Source organism: Rousettus aegyptiacus, unplaced genomic scaffold (genome assembly GCF_014176215.1).
Source record: "Rousettus aegyptiacus isolate mRouAeg1 unplaced genomic scaffold, mRouAeg1.p scaffold_m13_p_8, whole genome shotgun sequence".
Taxonomy (NCBI): Eukaryota; Metazoa; Chordata; class Mammalia; order Chiroptera; family Pteropodidae; genus Rousettus; species Rousettus aegyptiacus.
The window spans coordinates 29,334,429-29,359,454 of NW_023416311.1; the positions used below are offsets into that span (position 1 = coordinate 29,334,429).

At 50.3% G+C, this 25,026-nt stretch overlaps 2 protein-coding genes across 2 annotated transcripts; both read left to right on the top strand.

The window, feature by feature from the left end:
- Positions 1-991: 991 nt before the first annotated feature.
- TSC22D4 (TSC22 domain family member 4) lies at positions 992-11,715 on the top strand. Its single transcript, XM_016124821.2, has 5 exons — positions 992-1,666; positions 2,113-3,158; positions 5,437-5,603; positions 10,579-10,627; positions 11,043-11,715. The coding sequence occupies exons 2-5, from the start codon at positions 2,397-2,399 to the stop codon at positions 11,250-11,252; spliced, it is 1,188 nt and encodes a 395-aa protein (XP_015980307.1). The 5' UTR covers positions 992-1,666; positions 2,113-2,396; the 3' UTR covers positions 11,253-11,715.
- A 138-nt stretch (positions 11,716-11,853) lies between these two features.
- Positions 11,854-16,838, top strand: CUNH7orf61 (chromosome unknown C7orf61 homolog). The gene is made up of 3 exons (XM_036225814.1): positions 11,854-13,275; positions 13,553-13,876; positions 16,372-16,838. Exons 1-3 carry the CDS (start codon positions 13,222-13,224, stop codon positions 16,603-16,605), a joined length of 612 nt encoding a protein of 203 aa, XP_036081707.1. The 5' UTR covers positions 11,854-13,221; the 3' UTR covers positions 16,606-16,838.
- The last annotated feature ends 8,188 nt before the right edge of the window (positions 16,839-25,026 follow it).

The window sequence follows — 25,026 nt, forward strand, 5'->3', positions numbered from 1 at the left end:
AAGGGGAGGGTGCAAGGATAGGTTTTGAATAGTTTGTAACTAGTTGGCGCTGCAGGAAGGAGAATCTGGGGGCGGAGCAGCAGTGATGTGTTCTGAATGATGCCAGGGAAGAGAGTTGGAGTGTGTGAGAATAGTTCTAGCTGATCAAAATTAATTAGAATCCTTTTTTTTTTTTTTTCCTGAACCCAGGAGTTGAAGGCAGAGGTGACTTTTGCTAAAATAATTCCTTTCGGAATGTTGGTTGGGGTGCTAAAAAAGAGACAATGGGAGATGGAGGTTTATTCTTTCAAGCCAAGCATATTGTCAGCCCTTCATGAGTGTGTGTGTATTCTCCATAGTGAGCAAAGAATGGGATGAGACAGGAGAGGAGTGGGAGAGGAGTATATGATTGGGGCCAGTGGTTCATCCTTAGGTGCATCTGTGTGGGTGCATGCAGATTGTGTGTACGTGCATGTGTGATATCATTTTCTGTATGGGAGCCAGACACACCTGAGTGTGTGGAATGTTTTTGCTCTACCACTGACAGCTTTTCTGAACCTCTTGGGTCTCTCTACACATCTAAGAAGGGGGATAATATGATGTCTGGAATTTGATTCAAATACTCCAGCACAGTACAACAAAAGATATTGAGGGTATAGATGAAATAAGATTGGCTGGGAGTTGATAATTGTTGAAACTGCATAGTGGATATCTGGGTGTCCATTATATCATTTTCTCTACTGCATGTTTGAAAACTGTCATAATAATCCATTTTTTAAAAATAGAAACAGAATAACAGTACCTTCCTCATACAGTGATTGTGAAAACCAGCGAAAATATAGCAATAATAGCTGCTGCAGCAGCATAACATATACTGGGTACTTATTGGGGTGGCAGTCACCGGTAGTGCTCTTGGTCAGTTCCTTCCTACTCTTCTGTGTGTCTGCAGGCCAATGGCTGTGTCTACAAGTAAGGCAGGCTCCTCCCCTTTCTCTCCGCCCTCCACAGCCCCTCCCTCCGGGGAAGAGCTAGGCTGGGGCAGTGCAGGTGTGGGGTTAAGGGAGCCTGGTGGTGGCCTCAGGAGCTGTAGGAGCAGCAGCGGCAACTGCACCGGCACTGGCGGTGGCAGGCCTGGCCCCGCGCCAGCTGGCAGGGAGCCCCAGGAGGGAGAGAGGGCGGAGGAAGGGGAGGAAGGGGAGGAAGAGGGGAAGGAGGAGGAGAGGAGCAGTCAGCAGGCCCGAGGAGGCAGGACTTCCTGGTGTGGGGGTTGTCAACAGCCCAGAAAGAGACTGAGAGACAGAACCGAGAGGAGCTGAGCAGTGGAGAGACCCAACGATACCACAAGAAAGGAGACTTGGGAGACCCACTTGCCCCGACCACCGAGGCGGCTCCACCTGGAGGATCGGGGGCTGAATCGTCCCCTTCCGCATCAGCCCAGAGACACTTGGGGCTTCAGAGGCCGAGCCTGGGCTCTACCAAGAAGGCGGGGGTTCTCTCTTTTCCGGAGCGCAAACTTTCCACGGAGATGCCTTGCGGAGTGAGGCGAGGCGCCCAAAGAAGACTAGACAGCCTCTGATCGCTGCCTGCGCTCTTCGCGCTGTTGGGGCCAGGAGGCCTCAGGAAAAGGACAGCCCGACGTCTTAGGCGGCGGGGACCCCCGGCCCAGCGTAGTGACTAAGGCTGAGAGGTAGGTCTCTGGGCTGGGCGGGCCGCTGGGGAGGCGGGAAGGGCCTGCCCCAGGGATAGGGGAGCTGGGCTGCTGGGGCCTTGAGGACCAGAAGAGGCCTCCGGGCAACCGAGGCGGGATAAGGAACTGCTTTACCCCTGTTCACCAGACCCTGGAGCCCTCGTCTCTTGGGACAACTGGAGTCCCTTGAGTTTGAATCCCAGGCGAGAAATGTCCAACTTTGGGTCTGGGCTGTCTCTTCCTGCTCTATGAGCCCGCTCTGATCGTCCCCTCTGCTCTGGTCTCTGCCCTTTCTGCCTGTCTCTTTGTCTCTGGGTCTCTGGCGGTTTCCCCTTCCTCCCCCATTCTGCTCCCCAGAGAGGAAGCCCCGGAGGTGGCCTGCCCACTGCTTTCTCTCACACTCACACACACTCTCTCTCTCTCTTTCTCTCTCTCTCTCTCTCCAGTTTGCAAACTCAGCTCTGGAGTTCGGCAGCGACGGCAGCAGGAAAAACCTGCCCCTGCCCTCCCCCCCGTTTAGCCGCCTCCCCTACCCTGTTCTCCCTTCACCAACCAGGCACCCCCAGTTCCTGCAAGGCCCTCCCGCCATGTCGGACCCAGACGTCCCCAGGGGCCCTGATGTCCGCGCCATGTGGCCCCCCTGTTCCAGGGGCGCCTGAGCCCCTTCGAAGAGCCACCACCATCCCACCCCACCCCTCCCATCTTGGCCCAGTCCTGAGCCCCAGGGACCATGAGTGGGGGCAAGAAGAAGAGTAGTTTCCAAATCACCAGCGTCACCACGGACTATGAGGGCCCTGGGAGTCCAGGGGGTCCAGATACCCCTACCCTGCCAGCCCCCACTGGGCCCCCGCCCCGCTTACCCAACGGGGAACCCAACCCCGAGCCAGGAGGCAAGGGAACCCCCCGGAACGGCTCTCCGCCACCTGGGGCTCCCGCCTCCCGTTTCCGGGTGGTGAAGCTGCCCCAGGGCCTAGGAGAGCCTTATCGTCGAGGTCGTTGGACATGTGTGGATGTTTACGAGAGAGACCTGGAGCCCCCTAGCTTCGGCAGGCTTCTGGAGGGGATTCGAGGGGCCTCGGGGGGCACCGGGGGCAGATCTTTGGATTCCAGGTTGGAGCTGGCTAGCTTGGGCCTGGGCGCCCCTTCTCCACAGCCAGGCCTGTCTCAGGGTCCCAGCTCCTGGCTCCGCCCACCTCCCGCCTCCCCTGGACCTCAGGCCCGCTCCTTCACTGGGGGGCTGGGCCAGCTGGCAGTGCCTGGCAAGGCCAAGGTGGAGACACCCCCTCTGTCGGCCTCCCCACCCCAGCAGCGCCCCCCAGAGCCCAGGGCTGGGGATAGCGCAGGCACATCCCGAGCCACCACACCATTGCCCTCCTTGAGGGTGGAAGTGGAAGCTGGGGGCTCAGCAGCTGGGACCCCTCCACTGTCCCGAAATAAGGATGGAGCCCTGCGGCCTAGGATGGAGTTGGCTGCTCCAGAGGAGATGGGGCAGGTAAGAGCTGGGTTCCAGGGTGGGTGGGGGGGTACCTGAAGGGTGATGCTTGCCCATCTTGGCATTGGCCTCCACTTTCATACTGACCTCTCCCCACTCCATCACCACCTGTCTGTCAGATTAGATAGCCCCTCTTTTTTCTTATGCCATCTCACTTGGAAGTCCATTCCTACACCTCACACAGCCTTTGTTTTCTCTCAGGGCCCCTCTTCCACACATTCTGCACCTCCTTTCTTTCTTTTTGGCCTTTCATTTGTTGCCTTTGGCCCAGTGTCCATCACTATATAGCTCTCCATCACAGAGATGTGCCCTCCTTGCTGTGGCCTTCACCTTTTGTCTTGGTCCCCCCTTTCAGGTATTGAGGGTGGAGGCTCCCAGCTAGGGCTGAGTGTTTGGGCTTCTGAGAGAGGAGCTGCCAGAGTTGGAGCTGCCAGGCATTCTGCTGTCTCTCCTTTGCATCCCAATACCCAAGATGGGGGAATTCTTTCTTCCCACTAGCCACCTATCCCAAGCCAAATTTCTTTGTTCCAAGCCAAATTTCTCTGAAAATTTTAGAAATTCGGTGGTAGGGGAACCCATTGCAAGGATGGGACTTACTGGTCTGTCCTTTCTACCCCCAGTTGTCTGTCTCAGTTCCCTGTGTCTGGGACTCTCCAGAAACAATAACTGGGACTGGCCACCATGGAGTGGGAGAGAGGCGGGAAGCAGCAGAGAAAGTTAAATACTTTGCTTTCTGCTTCCTGTCTCCAAAAAAGGAACAAGTCTGGGCTAGGGGGCAAGATGCCTGGGTCTCCAGGGTGGGGCTTGGGGGTGGGTAGCCAGGGATGTGGGGGTTAGATGTGGCTGTGGGGAGAAAATAACACCTTGGGCTGCGAGAGGAAAGGCAGGAGTGTGGGGATGGGAACTTTTCCCCTTCCTGGCCTTGGGCACAAACCACAGTATAAAAATAACCTGAGACTGGATGTCTGGGCCCTGTCAGGACTGGTCAGGACCAGCTCCCCCTACCCGCTCCTGGCCTTAAGCTCACATTTCTAACCCGCGCCATTCCTACTTGTCTTTTTCTTGAGCTCTTTCATTCAATTCTTACCCCAAAGGATAAGATGCTATTTCCTTTACTGATGATGCCTTTCCCCGAACCATTCCAAAGCAAACCCCCCTCTGCCCCCAGCCTCTGATCTCTATCCTTAAGCTCTGCCTGAGCTTCCCTTGGACCCACAGACCCTGACCCTCTCTCCTAAGTACCTCCAGCCCCCCTTTCCTTCTCCATGTCCTTATCCCATTCTGTGTGTATGCATCTGTGCTGCCGCTTCCTTGCCCCAAAGTCAGTTTTCTTTCTACACTACCCTATGCCTCTTGTCTCTCAGTTGCCTCTAACAGGGGCCAGAAGGAGGGCCAGGGACATCACCTGGGCCCCCTTCCTCTGTTCTGTCCTTGAACTCCTTGTTCTTGGCTTTTCGAAGCTGGGGCCTCCTGGGGCCTCCCAGAGGCGTCTTGTTCCTGTGGCCCCCGCCCTTTTGCAGCCGCCCCCAGCTCCTGTTAGGCTGTGTGGGTCCACGCCCAGGCTCCGCCTCCCCCATCTCGCAACTGCTTCCCCTTCACCCCAGGGCCAGAGAGCAGGAGCAGAACTTCACCTGAGTCCTGAGAAGTTTGAGAGGAGAGGCTTGAATGGGTACAATGGGTGGGATGGGGGGTGGGGGGTGGAGGACCAGTTTCTGAGGATTCATTTATTCTACAAATAGCTATTGAACAAACTAAGTTCTGCCCTCTGGAGCTTACCTTTTAGCAGCAGAGAAACAAAAATACTTTAATTTCAAATAACGTTAGGTGCTATTTAAAAAAATAGAACAGTTCAATGGAATTACTAGTCAAATGATGAGGAAATACTCTCTGAGGAAGTGATATTTAAGATGCTTTAAGAAGTCAGGTGACAGAAAGCAGACACTCTCTGACTAGCCCCTGATTAGGGGTCCTGGCTCATCTGGTGGAAGAGTGTTGACATACAGCCTAGAACCCCTCTCTGATACTCTGTGTTCTGTTTTTTGGAAGCCACTCACCCAGTCCTCAGGATAGATGCTGTTTTCTTGCCTCTATTACCTGCCCAATGCTTTCCCTAGACATGGGGGAGAGAGGGGCTGCAGAGTCAGGACTTCTGGGTCCTTGGAAGAGAACGAGGGTGTGTGGGGCAAGGTGGAGAGGGAAGGAGAATACTAGGCAAATTGCAAGGTGGTTGGTTCCTTTCTCTTGCTTGACATGATAGTTCCTACCTCTCTGCCTCCAGGTGCCCCCATTCGACTCTCGCCCCAGCTCCCCGGCCCTCTACTTCTTCCCCGATGCCAGTCTGGTTCACAAGTCTCCAGACCCCTTTGGAGCAGCGGCAGCCCAGAGCCTCAGCCTGGCCCGCTCCATGCTGGCCATCAGTGGCCACCTGGACAGCGATGACGATAGGTAGGTGGGCTGTGGCTCTCCACCCAGCACTGGGATAGCCACATGAAACTGCCTGGTAGGTGTCCTTCCCCTAAGTTGGACTTGGACAGGACCTCTTAAACAGACTATTCTGGCCTGGGCATAACACACTGGGCAAAGTTGATTTGGAACCCACTCCCTCTCTGTGGAGAGAGCTGGGTGGGACTCCCTGGCTTAGGATTGTCAAATCATAGTACTTTTTAAGAGTTTGAAGGGAGTCATTGTTGTCAAATTCCAGAGCTCTTGCAGATTTAGCGATCATCTGGCCAACCCTAAGAGCTTACTGGCAAACGTGCTAGAGAAAAGCATAGGGAATTAGTTTCCTCCCAGTTTCCAGCTCCCTCTCCCTGCAGAGGGGAATGGGATTCTTGTCTTTAGTGATAACATCCTTATAGTCCATGTGGACTACATCAGTATCCTAGAACCTCTAGCACCAAGAAAACATGCCCCTAAAGTTCTGTTCTCTGTGTTGGGAACACCATGGGGGCTGAGTAAAACTGCGGCCACGCCAAAGCCAAGGAAAGGATGGCTGTGAGACACAGGGAAGGCACAGGAGAGCACATCTGCTGGGGTTTGCCCTTCAGGGGAGAATGTCCGGTTCAGTTCAGTGGCAGGGTAGGCAGAACTTCCTGTTTCAAGGGCCAAGTTTCAACATATGAACGTCAGCAAGCTGAAAAGGGAGGAACAAAATTGCGAGTCAGATAGCCAGGCTGCTCCCTTCTGGCAGAGGACTGATAGGAACCCTAGAGAATGGCTAAGGAGCTGTAACTTTTATTTTGGATGGAGGAGTGGGATTTCTTGTTTGAGGCTTTGAGGGGAGGGACTTCCTGTTTGGAAGGAAAATAAGGGGTGGGGCTTTTTATGAGTGAGTGGGTACTGGGGGTACCTATTCCAGAGTTGATTCTCCCTCCTCCTCAACACAGGGACTGAGTCCCACCAAAGAAAAGGGCCTGAGGCCTTGGAGAGAACTTGAAACCAGAGAGGAAAAAGAAGGGGTAGCTGGGAGCTGGTGGATGGGATGAAGGATGAGGGGCCTGGTGGGGGCCAAGGAGAATGAGGGACAGAGTGGTTATGGTCAGGGTCACTTCTGGACTCCCCCTCTCAAGAATATATTAGGTGTGAGGTCGGCCAGGGCCAAGAGAGTCACCTGTCCCCATAAGCTGCTATTCTCAGCTCTTCCCACCCTCTTCCCCTCCCATTTGGGAGGTTTCCTGGCATGAGGGCTCCCTGTCCCTCCTCCACCCCTGTTGATTCCAGAGCCCAGCCTCCTGCTTTCTTTTAGAGAGTTCAGCCTCCAGAAGCCTCCTCAGTTCTATTGTCTTATCCACTCCCTTCCTCCCTCTGTCCCATCCCCTCCATACACCCCAGTCTGACTGGTCCAGCTCTCAGCTTCCATGTTACCCTGCTCCACTATAAGCCTCTGGCACTCTGGCCCAGCCCAGCGCCTCGTACCCCACCCTGCTGATGTGCCCAGAGCTGGTGGGAGAACAGAGTCTGAGTGGCAAGGGACCTCCCTCTCAAGAGGGAAAGTGGGCTGGGGCGTTAAGTGCCTGGATCCCAGGTGGCAAATCAAGGATGCCTGACCAATCCCAGAATCTGGGGTTGGGAGAACAGAGGGTGCCCGGTGAATTCATACTGCTTGCATGCCCCTGAGTTGCAAGAACCTTTGAGCCCTCGACAGGGCCTGGCAGTTAGAGGGTACTTGAATAAGTGAATAGATGGATGGGTGGGTGGATGGCCAACATGGGAGATCCAGACATTATAAGGAATGAATTCCAGGAACTCGGGGAAAAAGGCACATTTATATTCAGTGTCTTCTTTGGGTCAGGTGCTGTATCTTATGTCACATAATCCTAAAAGCAACCCCATGATATCTACTCTCTAGATGAAGAAACAGACTCAGAGGAGAAGGGCTTTAGAAACTTGCCCAAGGTCACGTGGCTAATAAGTGGCAAGACTGCAATCAGAGCCTGGGTCTGACCCCAGAGTCACACTCCACTCTCCTACTAGATGCCTGTGTCCCAAGAGAAGAGGAGGAGGCAACTATCTCTAGGATGCTCTTTCTTCCCAGGACAGAGGCAAGGATAGCTCCCCCAAACTGGGCAAGGAGCCATCCTCCCTAACTCCTGGCCTGGCCCCACACCCAGACACCACAGATCCGGGAGGGAGTGTAGACAGGGCAGCCGGATGCCACTTTGTTGGCCTGAGGCCCAGCCCCTGGGGACTCCTCAGAACACAGTGAGGGAGAAGGGCTGGTCCTTATCTCCAGGATCAGAACCTCCTCACCTCTCCCATATATCCTGCTTAACTTCATCTGGTCCTTGTTTCATTTGACCTTCAAAAAGAAATACCAACTCTAGGGCTGTCCTTGCCCCAGAACCTAAGAGTCCTTCAGAAACAGAACCAGGTTGTGTATATTGTGCCCTGTACAACTCCAGGGGGCAGCACTCACATTTAAAGTCGCTGTCAACTCTTGAAGTCATGACAGTTTTCTGGAAGATGGCAATGAATGTCTTGAAGAAGGGCATATTTTGCTGTAATTCACACAAAGTCGCCTTTTGGACTTGTGGTGAGAGCTGATCTCACCCAGCCAGTTCCAAGCTTCTGGCTCCTGACCTTGCCCAGGAATTCCAGCATAGTGCCTGCTGCCCCTCACTTGGGGTTCTCAAAGGGAGGGCTTGGGTTGCCAGCCAGAGTCCTCCTCATCCCTTGAAGTGTTATAATTAGGATGTGACAGTGGAAAATGCTGTCAAAACCCTTTAGCACTAGATCAACAAGAGATAGTCATCTGTCATCCAACAAATGTTTTTTATTGTAGTAGTCTTTTATTTCTGGCAAGAATGAACAACTTACTTGGCATCTTTACCAGAGTGTCTGCCAAGCAACGCCAGGGTTCCTTTTCTTATGAATCTTCCCCTCTTTGGTCTCTGTTTATCTATATGTACTGGGGGTGGGGAGAGGATTCTGTGGTGGCTCAGTCTCCAACCAGGTGTCTCCAATTGAAATAGCTTGAAAACCTTTGACTCTCCAGCTGGCCAATCTGCCTTCCACTCTTAAACTTGTCCTCTCCTCCCAACTCCAGGAGTCCCAGGTGTCTGTCCCCCATCCCACTTCTTCTGCTCTCTCAGGCCTGGTCAACCCCTTGGTTACCCTCCTGTCAGCACCTTCTACACCTAGAGCTTGGATGGGACATGGAAAATTCCCAGCTCCCTCATGCTACCTTCTTGGCTGCAGGGCCTCATCCAAGGGTCACCTTAAATTGAGTGCTAACCCCCCAACCCCACCCCATTCAGGAAAGCAAGTTGGAACTGACAACCAGGAGAGAGGGCTTGACAAGAGAGTATAAGGGGACAGGATACAGCACGTTGGGGCCACCTACTTTGAAAGGGACAAAACTGGGAACAAAACCGAGGACGGGACTGGTGTTCCTGCAGCACAGGGGGCATGGGTGAAGGCCTGACCCTGGGACTGAGGCAGCAACTGGAGTGTGGGTCATGAGCTGTAGGATGTAGCAGGAGCCTTGGGCCTGAGTGGTGGGGAGAGGGATCCTTGGAGGATAGGGCAGGTGCAAAAACTTTTGTAGGTGCTGGGCCTCTGGGAGACTTGCTTGAGACAGAGTCAGGTTTTGGGACCCAGAGCCTGAGGACCATTGTGCAAGGCCTGAGTCGACCTCTGGTGGCCACTTAACAAACTTCAGCCAGAACTTCTCTGCCCTCCCTGTCATCTGCTCCCAGGGGTCTTCAAAGCCCCCACTTTTATTCCCAGTGACCTACCTCCTGCCTCACTACTCTACTTCTCTTCAAGCCCTCACTCCCTTCAAGACCCCAGACCCCAAACCCAGGACGATAGGCCGTACTTGTCTTTCAGGGCTCTGAGCTCTGTTCTGTTGCCACAGTAACCTTTCCCATTCCTCCTGGCCCTCACCATGGGAGGAGGGGGACTCTCTGGCCAGGTACCAGGGGTCACCCATGATGTGAACTTTGTGTTTGTAGGGGTGCTTACAGTCCAAGAGAGACCACAAGCACATCAGAAGCAACCTCCCCCACCCCCCATCCCAACTGAGAAGAATGGAGCCCTTGAGGGAAGCCAGTGTTAGTCCAGAGAGAGTCAGATGGGGTCAGAGGTGGGGAGAGGCCTACCAGGGCCAGGCTCTCCCTCACCCTTCACAGCCCTCCTTGACCCAGGCTTCTGGCCCCACAGCCCCTCCCCCGACCCAGCCCACCAGCTGACTTCCCTCAGCCGGCCCCCTCCTCTCCGTTCTGGGATTGGTGCCAGGGTGAGAGGGGGACACTGGCACTGACCGTGTCTGGGAATTCCCGCCCACCATGGAGCCAGTGGGAGGGGGTCCCCGTGTCCCTAAGGAGCCAATAGCAGCCAGGCTCTGCCCTAGGGGGTGGTGTATATCTTTCAGACCAGCACCCCCTGGGCACTATCTTCTCACTGCCTGCCTGGCACCAGCCGGACCCCGCTCTGCCCGGGGGGCTTTGAGCCCCCCAGGCAGTCCTTCTGATATAGCCCTTTCTATTGGTGGTGGGGCTGAAGACCTTTGCTCCTTGGGGATGGCTCAGCCAGGAGTCTCTGTCAAGTCCCTGGTGTCATCATTTGAAACCTGAGTGGTGGGGATGGCTCCAGGGCCTCCCCAGAAAAGGGGCTGTGTTTCCTCTCCTTGCTCCCCTCGGGGAGCATCCCCCATCCGAGGGGCATCCGGACCCCCACCCTACTGGGGCCTGGGGGGACCTGGGCAGCGGCAGGGGATGGACAAAACCCTCCTTTCCCTGATTCTCTACTGTCACAGGTACAGGCTGGGGTGTGGGTGGGAGGCTGCAGCCATGGGGCTTATGGAGGAGGCCAGAGCCTGCTCTGAGAAGCACCTGGAAGGCAGCCGGCTGGGGTGTCCAGATACCTGGCTTGGCACCTGCTCCTCCTCCTCATCTCTCATCTCCCCGTGTCTCTCCAGTGGCTCCGGAAGCCTGGTTGGCATTGACAACAAGATCGAACAAGCCATGGTAAGAGAAGCAATCTTGGTCCCAAGAGGTTCTGGCTCATGTGCTGATGCCCAGGCCCTGCCTCCGTTAGTCAGCCCGCTGCTCCACCCCTGCTGTCCTCATTGTTAAAGAACACTGACTCCTAGCTCCTCCACCTAACCCCAGCTGGGTTCCCTTGGGTCCTCTACCCTTTAGTCTCCACTGGAACCCTTGACTTCCTTTGGTCTCTTGCTAGGCTCCAGGCTCCCATCTCTCTGTCTTTGAGTCCTGACTTTGCCTCTCTCTTGCTTCTTTCCCTGCTTTGCCTTTTCCCCCCAGCAGTCCCTCATTGTCTGGGAGCAGGGGATCTCACACCCAGCCCCTCAAGGCACTGGGCAGGGGCTGAGATTGGGGCGGTCTGGGATGTCTGATGCTTTGCCTATCCCTGGGCCCCCAGGACTTGGTGAAGTCGCACCTCATGTTTGCCGTCCGGGAGGAGGTGGAGGTGCTGAAGGAGCAGATCCGAGACCTGGCCGAGCGGAATGCTGCACTGGAGCAGGAGAACGGACTGCTGCGTGCCCTGGCCAGCCCTGAACAGCTGGCCCAGCTGCCTTCCTCGGGGGTCCCGCGGCTTGGGCCCCCTGCGCCCAATGGGCCCTCCGTCTGAGCCTCCTTTCCCTCACAATGTGCCTTTTGGGGCTGCCACAGCTGCCAGGCCTTGCGCCAGCCACCTGCCCCTCTTCCTATGCAGCTTTAATGCCCCATGTTCCCTGGGGATGGGGATTGAAGGCTCCCCAAGAATTGGCCCATTACCCCACCATTCCTCAATCTCCCTGTAGTGCTCAAGGACTGGGCTGGGATATTCTCAGGCCTTGATGGAGGAGAGAGGGCTTCTGGACAGGGTGTTAGATAGAGCCTCCCCACCCAGGTGCCAGTGTTCTGGAACCCAACAGCTATAGATGGCTTGGGGGAATTGGAGGCTTTCTTGCAGACCCCATCCCCACCTTGTTCCCTGAAAGTGCGCCCTCTTCTCTGCCCAGGGGAGGGAGTATGGACAGTATCTGGAAGTTCTGAGATTCAGGTTGTCGTTAAAATAATAATTATAATTAAAAACTCCGAAGAAACTTGAATCTGGAAGTTGGCATCTCATTGCTTGTGTCCAGACTGGGGGCCTGCACTGGCAGTTTGTACTTATGGGAGAAGGACTGAGGCTGTGGGCTCCCCTGGAGATCTTGCCCAAACCGGCGAGGTTTAAGGTGGCTTAGACAGAGTGGTCAAAAGAGATGAGGGAAGAGAGAGTCAGTGGCCTGCGGGGTCCTGGGAAGGGGCAGGCAAGGCAAGGCAGAGGGAGTGGAGTGGGGAGGGGGGATGTTGGCCCATGTACTGGAGTTGGGGGACTGGACGGGAACAATGAGGCCTTTGGTGATTGTGCAGGATCCACCCCCAGCTTCCCAGCGTGTCCCCTCTGTGGGCTGGATCCGGGTGGCTGTTTGGGGGTGGGGCAGGGGGCTCTGAATAGGCCCCTTGTCTCACCGCTGGGTGCGGGCCAGGCTCCTTCGGCACACGTTGCCCTCGCCAGGCCTGGCTGGCCTCCGTGGCTTCCACCCCCAGCTGGCTGAGGACAAGGCCTTATGAGTAAGCAGGCCCCTCCCTGACAGCCTCCCTGGGCTACTGTCTCAGGCTGAAGAGGCAGGTAGAGAGAAGGACCCCATCTTGCGGGGAGTGGGTAAAACAGCAGCTTCCACTTCAGGAGGACCCTGACCCCAGACTAGAGGGGACCAGTGGAGAGCTGGATGGATACTGGAGGCCAACCCGGGTGGGACTTCATGTCTAATAGTTCACTAGATTTATGACCTTGGGCAAGTTCTTTGGTTTTTCTGAATCTCAACTTCCTCATGGGTAAAGTGGCATTGACAGTTACTTGTGTCCAGATGGGGGGTCCTGCACTGGCAGTTTCTACCTCTGGGAGAAAGACGGAGGCTGTGGGCTCCCCTGGAGATCTTGCCCAAACTGGCAAGGTTTAATGTGGCTTAGACAGAGTGGTTAAAAGAGATAAAGGAAGAGGCTAGTGGCCTGCAGGGTCCTGGGAAGGGGCAGGCAAGGCAAAGCAGAGGGAGGGGAGGGGGAATGTTGGCCTATGTGCTGGGGTGGGGGTGACAGGACAGGGAAACAGTGAGACCAAATGATACTTACCTGAAGGCTGCTGTCGGACTTACAGGACATCGTACATGGGAAATACCCAGCAATTACCAGGCACTCCATAAATTTTAGTTTCCTTCCCTGGATCTGGGAGAAAGAGGGCTCAGGGTGCTGGTATCAGCTCAGAGGTTCTGGAAGGGCCTCGGGGGTTGGGGTCAAGGCAAGGCAGGCTCTCACAATGGGCTAGAACTCTCCCTCCCCTTAGGTTCTTATCTACTTTGACTCCTCTCCCTGTCCCAGGGAGGGGAGGAAAGGCCTAGGATGAGTTGTTAAGGGGAACTTTCCCCCTGGATTCTTTATTTCTTTCTTTACTGCTGTGCTTGAAGTTCCCAAGAGACCCCTTAGGTGGTGGCCACTGGCCTGAAGCCTGTTCCCCTGCTACCCACTGTACCAAATGCTGATTCTGCCCACTACCTGGGCCTTTTGTATCAAGAGAAATGGCTGCAGTCATGAAGTTCTTTCGATGGATTTGGCGAAAGATTACTTACTGGGTGAGTTTTGGAGACTGTCCCTTCCTCATGCCATGCTGGGGTGGGAAGTGCTGGTCAATGACCTTTAGGTCACAGAAACACCCCCTCTATTGAGCCTCCTACCCCTCCTGGCATCCTGTGGTCAAACAAGACAGAGGAGGAGGTGGTGAGGGGTAGGACAGCCAGGGAGGAGGCTGGATATACACTGTCCTACCCACTCTGTGCCTTCCCTTCTTCTGACTTTTGTCTTCTTTCTGGCCCTCTCTCCTATCCTTCCTCTCCCCTCCTTGGCTCTTAGGTTGTATTTTGGAAACACAAAACTAAGTCAACCATCTTGGAAAACCCCGACTGCAAGAAAAATGCATTGAAGGTGGAGAGGGCTTCCATCATTACTGAGACTTTGAAGTTGGTTGAGCCTCTCAAAGAGGCTAAGGTTTCCAAGACAGAAGTGTTCCCCAAGGTGGCCAATCCCTGCGCTTTGGCCAAGATAACAGATGGGGCTAAGGTGGAGCTGGGCCATAGGGGCCGGTCCCTGCTGCAGCTGCCCCGGACAGCTGTCAAGTCTGTCTCCACACTCATGGTCTCGGCCCTGCAGTCTGGCTGGCAAATGTGCAGCTGGAAGGTCAGTACCATATTCCCCTTGTCCTCAACAACCTTCCCACTCTTCCCATCCCCCATAATTCATTCCTCCCTCCATTCACTTGTTCAAATTTATTTCTTGTGCCTCTGTTAAGTGCCAGACACTGAAGCAGGCTCCAAGGATATATGGCGAACATAGTTTACCTAGATCAAGGGGGCTACAGACAAGATCATAAGCATTGTTGGTTTAGTATCATAGGGGTATAATATGGGAGGTAAGGGGTCTATGGGAGCCCAGGAAAGAGGCATCTCATTCAGGCCTGGGAAATCAAAGAAGGCCTTCCTAACAGAAGAAAGGATGAAGCTGAGACCTGTAGGATTTAGCTTGGCTTGAAGTAGGGTGGCAGGGGTGGGGGTGGTGAGAGGAAGGTGGAGGGAGTGGGAGGCTCTGTTTCATGAAGAATAACATGTGGAGGGCTGGCCCAAAGTGTGTGGGTTGGAGTAAGCAATCCTGGAGCTGAGGGCCAGCTAGTACAAGGCATAGTGAGTGGCCAGTTGTGGAGTTTGAATTTGACCTTAAGAGCAATAGGAGCCTTACAGACATTTCAGCAAGAGTGACACAATCAGATTTTGATGTAGAAAGCTCACCTGCATTCCTACATTGCTGGTGGAAACATAAAATGGTATGGCCTCTCTGGAAAACAGTTTGGTAGTTTCTTATAAAACAAAACCCCGCAAGTATCATGTGACCCAGAAGTTGTCCTCTTGGGCATTAATCCTAATAAATGAATGAAATTTTATATTCACACAAAAATCTGTACATAAATGTTCATAGCAGCTATTACTCATAATAGCCAAAAGGAACCCAAATGTCTTTCAATGGGTGAATGGTTAAACTGTGATGTATCCATACCATGGATATACTTCTCAGCCATAAAAAGGAACAAATTATTGATACATGCAACAATTTAGATGGATCTCAAGGGTATTATGTTGAATGAAAACAACAAATCCCAAAAGGACTCATTATATACTGTGTGATTTCATTTATATCAGGGGTCTCCAACCCCTGGGCCGCGGACTAGTACCAGTCTATGGTCTCTTAGGGACCAGGCTACACAGGAGAAGGTGAGCGGTGGGCCAGTGAGTGAAGCTTCATCTATATTTGCAGCTGCTCCCCAGTGCTAGCATCACTGCCTCAGCTCCACCTGAGATCATCAGGCATTGGATTCTCATAGGAGCACCAGCCCCTGGTACCAAAAAGGTTGAGGACTACTGATTTATAAGATATATCACGCTTGAAATGCCAAAATCATGGAAATGGAGAACTAATTAGTGGTTTAGTGGTTGCCAGGGATTGCAAGGTTGGGGTAGGGGAGGTAGGTTTGTTATGAAAGGACATTAGAAATACTTGTATGATGGAAATCTGCATCTTAGCTATAGTAATTGGATACATGAACCTGCACATGATATAAAATTGAGTAGAATTCAACACACACACACACACACACGAATGAGTACAAGTAAAACTTGGGAAATGTGAATGAGATCAGTGATTATATCAATGTCAGTATCTTGACTATGATATTATACTAGAGTTTTGCGAGCTTTTACTATTGGGGGAAACTGGTAAAGGGTAACAGGAACTCGTATTATTTCTCACAACTGCATGTGAAACTACAATTATCTCAAAGTCAAAAACTTAATTTAGAAAAGGGAAATATATATATCACTACCAAATCAACTTATTTTGACTCTAAGTATTATGAAGTATTATGGCATTAATTAAAATAAAGTTAACCTGGCTGCCCTGTGGAGGGGAGTCAGAAGGGGACAAGAGAAGAGTCAGGAAAATTCATTGGAGGTGTTGCAGTTCAAGCTAAGAGAGGAGATTCTGGAGTCCAGGGAGAGGCATCAGGTAGAACAAATTAATAATTGGAGCAATATTTAAGAGGTAGAATTGTTGCTTCAGGTGGTTGATTAGATGATGGTGAGGGGCTAGGGAGAAACAGAAGTCAGAGCAGGCTAGAGCCATTCACTGAGGGGACAATGAAGGAGCAAGGGCAGATTTAGGGGAGGAGGTGATGAGTTTAGGTGTTTGGACAAGATGAGTTGAGATGTTGATAATACATCTGCTGGGAGATGTCTTGGAGGCACTAGGACCTACAGTCCTGAAGGTCAAGGAGGGAGCTCTGGCTGGAGACAGAGGTCTTTCTTCATTAACATACTTTCCATGAAACACTAGTGGAGACTCAAAGGTGTATCAAACGTGGTCCCTATCTTCAGGAGCTTTCATTCTGGTGATGATAAACAGATGAGTCTGCAGAACAAATAGTAATGAAACAATGAGGCAAACACAAGGGTAGAGATGGAGCACCTAATGCAGCCTGAGAAGGCTTCTTAGAGGAGGCAATGCCTGCTGAAGCCTAACAAAGGAGGTGGAATTAAAAACCTTTGCTATTAATCTGCAGGTGGTTCCACCAGTGGTTTCTCCCTAGACCAAGCTGTTTACATGTGCACATCTTCTCTCTCTTCTAGTCATCTGTGAGTTCTACCTCAGTTCCCTCCCAGATGAGGGCTGGGTCCCCTTTGCAGTCGCCGGAGGCTGAGATGCTGCGGGAAGTGTACCTGGTGCTGTGGGCCATTCGAAAACAACTGCGGCAGCTGGCCCGCAGGCAAGAGAGGCGCAGACGGCGCCACATCCGGGCCCACACTTGCCCTCAGCCTGACCCAGTTCAGAGCCTAAAACAGGATACACGGAGTCCCCTCTAGGGAGGAGCCCCACATCCTCAGAAAACCCCCTCCTCACTCTTAGGTAAGGTTGATAGGAGAGGTTAAGGCAGCAGGCCAGGAGCTGTGGGTGAGGAGACATTTTCATACTGTCACTACTCATCAGGAGCCCAGGGCCAGGCCTGGGATCCCACATACTCCCCTTCATTCCTTCTATTCAATTTGTAAAAAAATTATCAAAATGTTGGGAAATAAATATCGGATATTTCTGAGTAGGTGTAGAGTGTATTTGTGGATGGCCAGAGGCTATGAGGGAATCTTGGGTGGGACAGGGAGGGGCACCTGAACTGCTGGCCCAAATGTATGTGAGAATAACCTCTGGGCCTGTTGGTGTGGGGGGTGTGTGTGTGGGGCGGGGCGGAGAACAACACACACTTCTAGGGAGTTAACTGCCTTTGGCAACTCTGCCAGGTAGGTAACAATAGTAAGAGCACCTGTCTGAGGAGGACTAGTTGCGTGCCAGGTCCTGAGCCTGTGCTCCCTTGCAAACCTGCAGGACAGACTGTTGTAAAGGTTATGGGACTTGTCCAAGGCCCTACAGACACCTCGCTGTAAACTGCCTGCCTCCAGCAGCCAGCCCACTGCCCTGCCTCTCTGGCGCTCCTAGGCTCAGCCTCGGCGAAGGTTAGTGGGTCTGAATACGCACATGGCGACAGCGGGACACTCACCTGTGGGAAAGGCACTCAAGCCCTACTGGCCACGGCCGTGCCGAGAGCTGCCCAAGACTACACCTCCCATGATCCCCCGCGGCGACGCGAGCCCCAGGCTGGGGATGCGCGGGTGGGGGCGGGGCGGGGCGGTGGCCACCAGTCTTGGCTGGTGGGCAGTGAGCGCCGCTTCCTGGGAGGGTGGTTGTTCACCTGGCGCCAAGGGCGGAGCGGCCCCAAGGGAGGTTATGGCGATTTGGAGGGAGTCCAAATCGGAGGGAAAAACAAGGGGGCACTTTGAGCCGCAAGTCGCCTCTCCAGCTTACCTTGCCCTCTTGCGGGGCCATGCGAAGGCGCAGAGGTGACTCCCCAAGGAAAAGTAGGGATGTTTCACAAAAGGGGAAAATTTGGGGACTTCGGGTTCACAGGGCTTGGGGTGGCGGGCGGAAAAGGAAGAGATGGCAATAGAGGCCGGGGTCTGGGAGAAGGGGAAAGGGTGCAGAGGGCTGTGCATGCTGGGTCTTGCTCACAGAGAGGTTGTGAGTAGCGAGTGGATACGCATGAGCAAAGTTAGGGGTTAGTGAAGAGCAACAGAAATGGTTTGCTGACAGGGCCTGATTCAGTAGAAAAGTCAGCAAACCCCACCCAACCCGGCCCCAGCAGCTCTGGGAGAGTTAGGGCCCACTAGATGAGAATCCAGGTGGCCTTTTACCCAAGAGTGGAGCAGCACTGGGCAACCCGGCCCTACAGCTCTGCTATGCTGTCCACTGCGCCTCAACATTTGCAGCCATAGTAGTATCACCCACCACTTATTAAGCACCTACTATGACTATTTTTATGTCATATTCTAAGTAATTCTCCCCACAGCTTTATGATGAAGTAGTATGCTTCCACTTTTTAGAGAAAACTGAAGGACAGTTCATGTTTTCATTCATCCAAGTAATGAGTCTAGCTCACACAGGACATGTTACATGTTTGTACACATGCATGTCACATAGCAAGTGTTCAATACAGGAATGAAGTGGCTTCGCGGATAACTAGTCCTATTCAGGTTTTCAGGTGGGTCCTCAAAACATACCGATAACACAGTGGCTCATTTCTGGTGCTTTCAATCACCACTTACTCATCACATTTCCATTATGTGCTAGAAACTGTTTGGGGGCTGAATAGGAAATGCACAGTCTGTGTCCCAGGGTTTAGGAATAGTGCCTCACTGTCTTAAGATCCACTGTTTAAGCCCCTCATCCTGTCTTCCTATTGAGGACCTAAGATTTTGACTGAGATTAGGGAAGGGTCTGATGAAGGCAGTAACTACAGTAACTGCAAGTAACTACAGACCCAGGAGCCAATTTGGGCTTCAGGCTGTGGGCTATGGGAAGAAACACTGTTCTCATTTTCCTTTAACTTCCTTAGCCTTGGGAGTGATGGGGCCGGGAGGAGTTTGTCCAGTAGCCAAGAGAGCTGCTGGCACCTCGCACCCTTCTCTCTCTCTCCCAGACATGATGAAGTCTTGTCTGGGCTTGGCCAAGCCGGTGCAGGAGACTTGTGAGAGAGAAAGGGGCAGGGTAAGGTCCATGATCCAGCCCAGAGTCCCGGAGAAAGACTGTGGTGGGACCTGAGGAGGAACTTCCCAACTGAGAGGAAAGCATGTGGGATCTCCTGAGGTAGAGACTTGGGGGGAAGAATTCTTACACACTTCAACCTTCTCTTGGTAGAGAGCAATGGGGGACAGGGTGACCCTGGGGAAATCTGCCTCCTAGAACAGCCTTTAGCAAAAATCCCACTTTGGACATCCTTCCCTCCTGTCTCCCTCAGATCCCAGGCACTACCTCCTCCACCAAGGCCACTCGACTTTATGAAGCAGAAGTGGTAGGGCTAGGGCCCCACTGGAACCAGGGTTCCTTTATTCTCAAAACTTACCCATCCTATTAGATGCCTAAGTTCTCTTCCCAATCCATACCCTTTCCCCTCCTCTCCCATCATTATCAGATTTCCTGAAAATGTCAAATCTATTCATTGCACAGTAAAACATGTCAATCCCCTGCTTAAAGCTTCCAGCAGCTTTCCATCATCCATGGGGAAAAAAAATCCAATTTGCTCCCTTTGTCTAAAATGCCCTTCTTGTCATGGCAGGATCCTTACCAGTCTGGATTCTGCACAAATATCGCTACATCTTCTAGAACTCTTTCTCTGACTACCCGACCTAGACATTAGGAGACACCCACCATCCTCTGTCTCTCGTCATGCTTTGTTTTTTCATAGTACTTAACAGTATCTGCATTATATTCACCTTCTTATACTTATACTTGTGAAGCAGCAGTGAAATGCAGTAGTTAAGAGCATGGGAAGTGGTTTTAAACTAATGCTTCCTGGATGCATAATCCTGGGTAAATTGGTTAACCTCTCTGAGCCGTGGTTCCTCATCAGTACAATGGGGACAGTAGTAGTAGTACCTGATCATAAGGCTGTCATAAGGATCAAGGAGATGATGCCTGGCATAACATGGACACAATAAATTTTAGCTTCTATTGTTATGATAATGGTTAAGATTTAGGGTTTATGATTACTATCCAATGGCCTAAAACAGTGCTGAATGAACCAGAAAGCAAACCTTCCCCTAGTGTGTGGGAAGCATACTCCAACTAGCTGTCTTGTAGAAGGAACACCATTTAGGAAGTGACAAAGAATGCATGCGCAGTAGCAGGAAGAGAACTTGACAGTGAATCCTGGTTGTAATATTATTACCACTTTACTGAGGCATTTGGGCGAGTCACTTCCCTTCGCTGGGCATCAGGCTCTTCAAATAAAATGATAGGTTGATTGATCTGCTCCCTGCCAGCTTCCAGGGGTTCCAGTTTGGGTCCTGTGCTCCTATCCACTGCATACTCTTCAAGGTTTGGAGACACATGGTGGCTACAACTTCCTTCAGCCCTGCTTCCTAACAGCCCAAAGCTACCATGGAGATAGTTGACTCAGGTAAAACAGTCTTGGTTTAAGCCTTTGAACCCAGAGACAAAGTTCTAGCCCCAGACACCAGACCTTTTTTCTACCTATGTCTCTCCCTCGCCTTGAACCTCATCCATTTTAGTATTTGAGCCCTAGGGAAGGAAAGCCAGCCCTGACTCAGTCCCACCTTGGGCTGGGCACAGGTATGAAGACCTTGGCCTCGAAGTTACTCTCAGACATGCACACGGGGTGTGTGTGCAGCTGGATGTACACAGATGCATGTGCTCCTATATAATTGTGTATGTCTGTAGTATATTTTAACCTGTTCCCATTTTCCCCTCTGGAGTGGCAGGGCTGAGATTAATTAGAGGAAAAGACTAGGATTGCAGGGATGGCATTCTTTACCCTCTACCTGAGAGAAGAAATCACCAGTCAAATGAAACGTTAGTCTCCAGTTGTTAGTCTCCACTGTCACGGGCCCAAAATCCTTTGTCTGCACCTCCCCTACCTGCCCAGATATACCCATGATCCTCCAGGACTTGGAAATGTAGGGGAATTGGGGCAGACCACCTGTGAGGCTTAGCGGGCTAGAGCTTTTCCAAAGAGCCCAGAGGGCTGCAGGCCGGCTAGCAGGTGTTTCTGGTGATAGGTCATGCTGAGTTCTTTGTCCCTTGGGTCATTCATTGCTGCTGGATTTTCCAGTGCTGTTCAACCCTTACTGGAGCTGTCTGTTTGTTCCTTGGGTCTGTCTGGGAGACTTGGCAGACAGCTAGTAAAAATGTCCAAGAGGAAGATGGACTAAGAGAGAGATTTCCCCTTCCCTTCTCAGTCCTCTGTTTCAAAGCTGAGCCCAACTACCCCACACCTGTGTGCCCAGATCACCTGGGATGCTCATGTCTGTATCCCTGCTAAAGCTGAGGAATGGCCTTCTCTCTTTTTGCTTTTTCTTCAATGCCTTTTGGATCAAGTGGCTGCGGGGGATAGGGAGCTGGTTATGGAAGGCGGGCTTGGTCTTTTGTGTTGAAGGACAAGTCTGTGCACTGTGCAGTGAGGTGTGGACAGATGAGGCCCTAAGAAGGCTGGTCCCCTGGATGTAGGGTGTCTATATCACCTTCTCTGGCTTTCTCTCTCCTCCTCTAAATTTAAGACCCAGTTGTTTTTCCTTTATTGTTTATATGTTCCGACAATTTTTTGAGTGCTTCGTGGGTCTTTTCCAGAGATCTACAGCATTTAAGAGTTTAATATAGAGTTTAAGAGCTTGCACTGTGGAGCCAGACTGCTGGATTTTGAATCCTTGCTCTACCACTTACTATCTATATGGCCTTGGGCAAGTTGCTTAACTTCTCTGTGCCTCTGTCACCTCACCTATAAAATGGAGATGATATAGGACTGTTGTGAGGATTTAATGAATTAAAGAATGGAAAAAACTTAAAATGGTGCCTGCCACATACTATGGGCTATCTACATGTTTGTTTCTATTTTTTCTTATTGAACTCTAGAAGCTCTTTATATATCAGGGACATTAGCCCTTTATCTATGATATGAATTGCAAATATTTTAACACAGTCTTCTGTTTTTTCTTTTTAAAAAAACTTTTTATTTTGAGATGATGTGGATTCACATGCAGTCATCAAAAATAATTCAGAGCTCCTGTGTATCCTTCATCTAATTTCCTTCAATGGTAACATCTTGCATAACTATAGAATACCCATTGTACATGTACTTGTGTGTGTCTGTGTGTCTGTGTATTTAGTTCTATGCAATTTTATGATGTGTTGATTCATGTGACCATCACAGTCAAAATGCAGAACAGTTCTATCACAGGGACATCTCGTGCTCCCCTTTTATAGCCTTAGCCATGTATTCCCCGACTACCCTCAGCAAACTCTGGCAATTACTAACAACCTGTTCTCCCTCTCCATAATTTTGTCATTTCAAGAATGTTATATATGAAATCATATAGTATACAACCTTTTGGGATTGGATTTTTTTTTTTTATGCAATATAGAATTCCCTTGAGATTCATCTAAATTGTTGCAAGTATCAGTAGTGTATTCCTTTTTCCATGGAACGCATGTACCACAATCTGTTTAATCAGTCACCCACTGAAGGAGATTTGAGTTTTTCCAGTTTGAGGCTCTTACAAATAAAGCTTTTATGAACATTTGTGTGCAGATTTTTGTGTGAATGTATTTTCATTCATGCCGAACAGTGCAATTGCTTAGTCAAATGATAAGTGCATGTTTAGTTTGTAAGAAACTGCCATACTCTTCCAGAGCAGCTGGACTATTTTACATTCCCACCAACAATGTTTGAGTTGTTCAGTTACTCCACATCCTCACCAGGAGCATTTGCTGTAATCACATTTTTTTTTTTTTTTAATTTTAGTCATTCTTGTAAGTGCGTAGTAATATCTCATTCTGGTTTTAATTTGTATTTCCTTAATGGCTAATGCAGTTGAACATTTTTTCATGTATGTTCAAATAATTGCCATCTGTATATCCTTTTTAGTGAAATATCTGTTTATATATTTTGCCCCTTTTCTAATTGGATTGTTTATTGTTGTTTTTAACTTTTGAGCTTTGAGAGTTTATATATATATATATATATATATATATATATATATATATATATATATACATACTTTGTTGGACATGTAATTTGCAAGTATATTCTCACAGTCTGTAGCTGTCATTCCATCCTCTTAGTAGGGCCTTTCACAGAGTAAATATATATATATATTTTTGATGAAGTCAAATTTGTCAAATTTTTCTCTTATGGATTGTGTCTTTGGTTAAGTCTAAGAACTCTTCCCCTAGCCTGAAGGTCTTGAAGATTTTCTCCTATTTCTTTCTGTATTATATAGTTTTACATTTTACATTTTAGTCTGTGATCCATTTGGAGTTAATTTTTGCATACGGTGTGAGGTTTAGGGCAAGGTTCATTTTTTTGCTTATGGATGTTCAATCGCTCCAATACCTCTTGTTGGAAAGACCATCTTTTCTCCATTGAATTCCTTTTGCACCTTTATTAGAAATCAGTTGGGCATATTTGTGTGCATCTTTGGTTCTAATTCTGGGTCCTCTATTCTGTTCCACTGATCTATGTGTCTGTCCTTTGTCAATACCACACTGTCTTGATTACTATAGTAACCTAATATTAGGTAGAGTGATTCTTCCCACTTTATTCTTCTTTTCAAAAATTGTTTTAACTGTTGTTTTATGTTTTTTTAAAAATATACATTATAGTATTATTACCTATGGTCCATGCTGTTCAATACATTCCAGGACTTATTTATTTTATAATTGGAAGTTTGTGCCTTTTGACGACCTTCACCCATTTTGTCCACCCCTCACCCCCACCTTTGGCAATCACCAATCTGTTCTTTGTATTTATAAGTTTTTTTTTTAATTGCACACATGAGTGAGATAATATAGTATTGGTCTTTCTCTTTCTGACCTATTTCACTTAGCATAATGCCCTCAAAGTCCATCCATGTTGTCACAAATGGTAGGATTTCCTTCTTTATGAATGAGTAGTATTCCATAATATGTATATACACATACCACATATTCTTCCATTCATCTATCAATGGACAGCCAGGTTGTATCCATATTTTGGCTATTGTAAATAATACTGTAATGAACATCGGGGTACAGATATCTTTTCAAGTTAGTGTTTTCATTTTCTTTGAATAAATATCCAGAAATGGAACTGCTGGATTGTATGGTAGTTCTAGTTTTAATTTTTTGAGGAACCTCCATACTGTTTTCCATGGTGGCTGCACCAATTTACATTCCCACCAACAGTGTACTTGTGTTCCTTTTTCTTTGCGTCCTTGCCAATACTTAGTATTTCTTGTCTTTTTAATGATAGCCATTCTATAACAGATGTGGAGTTATTTTGTTATTTTTTTTTTTGCTATGCAAATATATTTCTGAAATTTTTAAATGGGGTTAGAGAGATCTTTTTATTGTAACTTGGGAGCATTTTTTCTGTTTAAGATCTTTTCAGGAGGTCCTGTAGCATTCAGGATAAACTCTAAACTAATTACCTCAGTGTCTGACTGTGGCCCTCGTCCACCTGTCTGGCCTCATGTCTCCGGGTTTCCCTTCATGGTCACTTCCAGTGTGCTTAGCAAGTTTCGGTTTATTTTCTCTTCCCCTTGGGCCTTTTCAAATGCCAATTATTCTGTTTTGAAAGTTGTTTCCCCACATTCTTCACCTGGCTTGTTCTCATTCCTCCTTGAGATTGACTCTCTACCTCAAGGAGGCCTTCCCTGAATCCCCACCCCCTGCACCATTCCCTGGGCTTTGTTGCCGTGCTGTGTCCTTGGTTTACCTCAGCTTAGTTCCTGGCAGGGCATGGTGCTCAGTGGATATTTGGGACACGAGTATGTACTATTTGGTCCTGGTCTTCCCACTTGATGAGTTCAGCAATGGCTTCAGACTCATTCCTTAGGGTCCTATCTCTGGCTCCCCAAATGTGTTCTCCTCCTTGGCTGTGCTCCCCAAGAAGACCTTCAGGACTCAGGACCTAGTGGGGAGAAGCACAAAGCTGGGGGCTTCAAGGAAGAGGAGAATAAGAATGGTCCAGAAGGGCTGCTCACCCGCTGTCTCGCCACAGACATGTGGGTTGAGAGGATGACAAGGGAGAAGCCCAGGTTTGAAGTAGGCAGAGTTGGGAAATCACAGTGGGGACCTTTCATCATCCCTCCTAGCCCATCTAGATTTATTTTCCTCACCACACAATCCTTCACCTGAGGGCCCCATTGAGATTCGCTGCTCAACTCTCCATCTAGTCTGCAGCT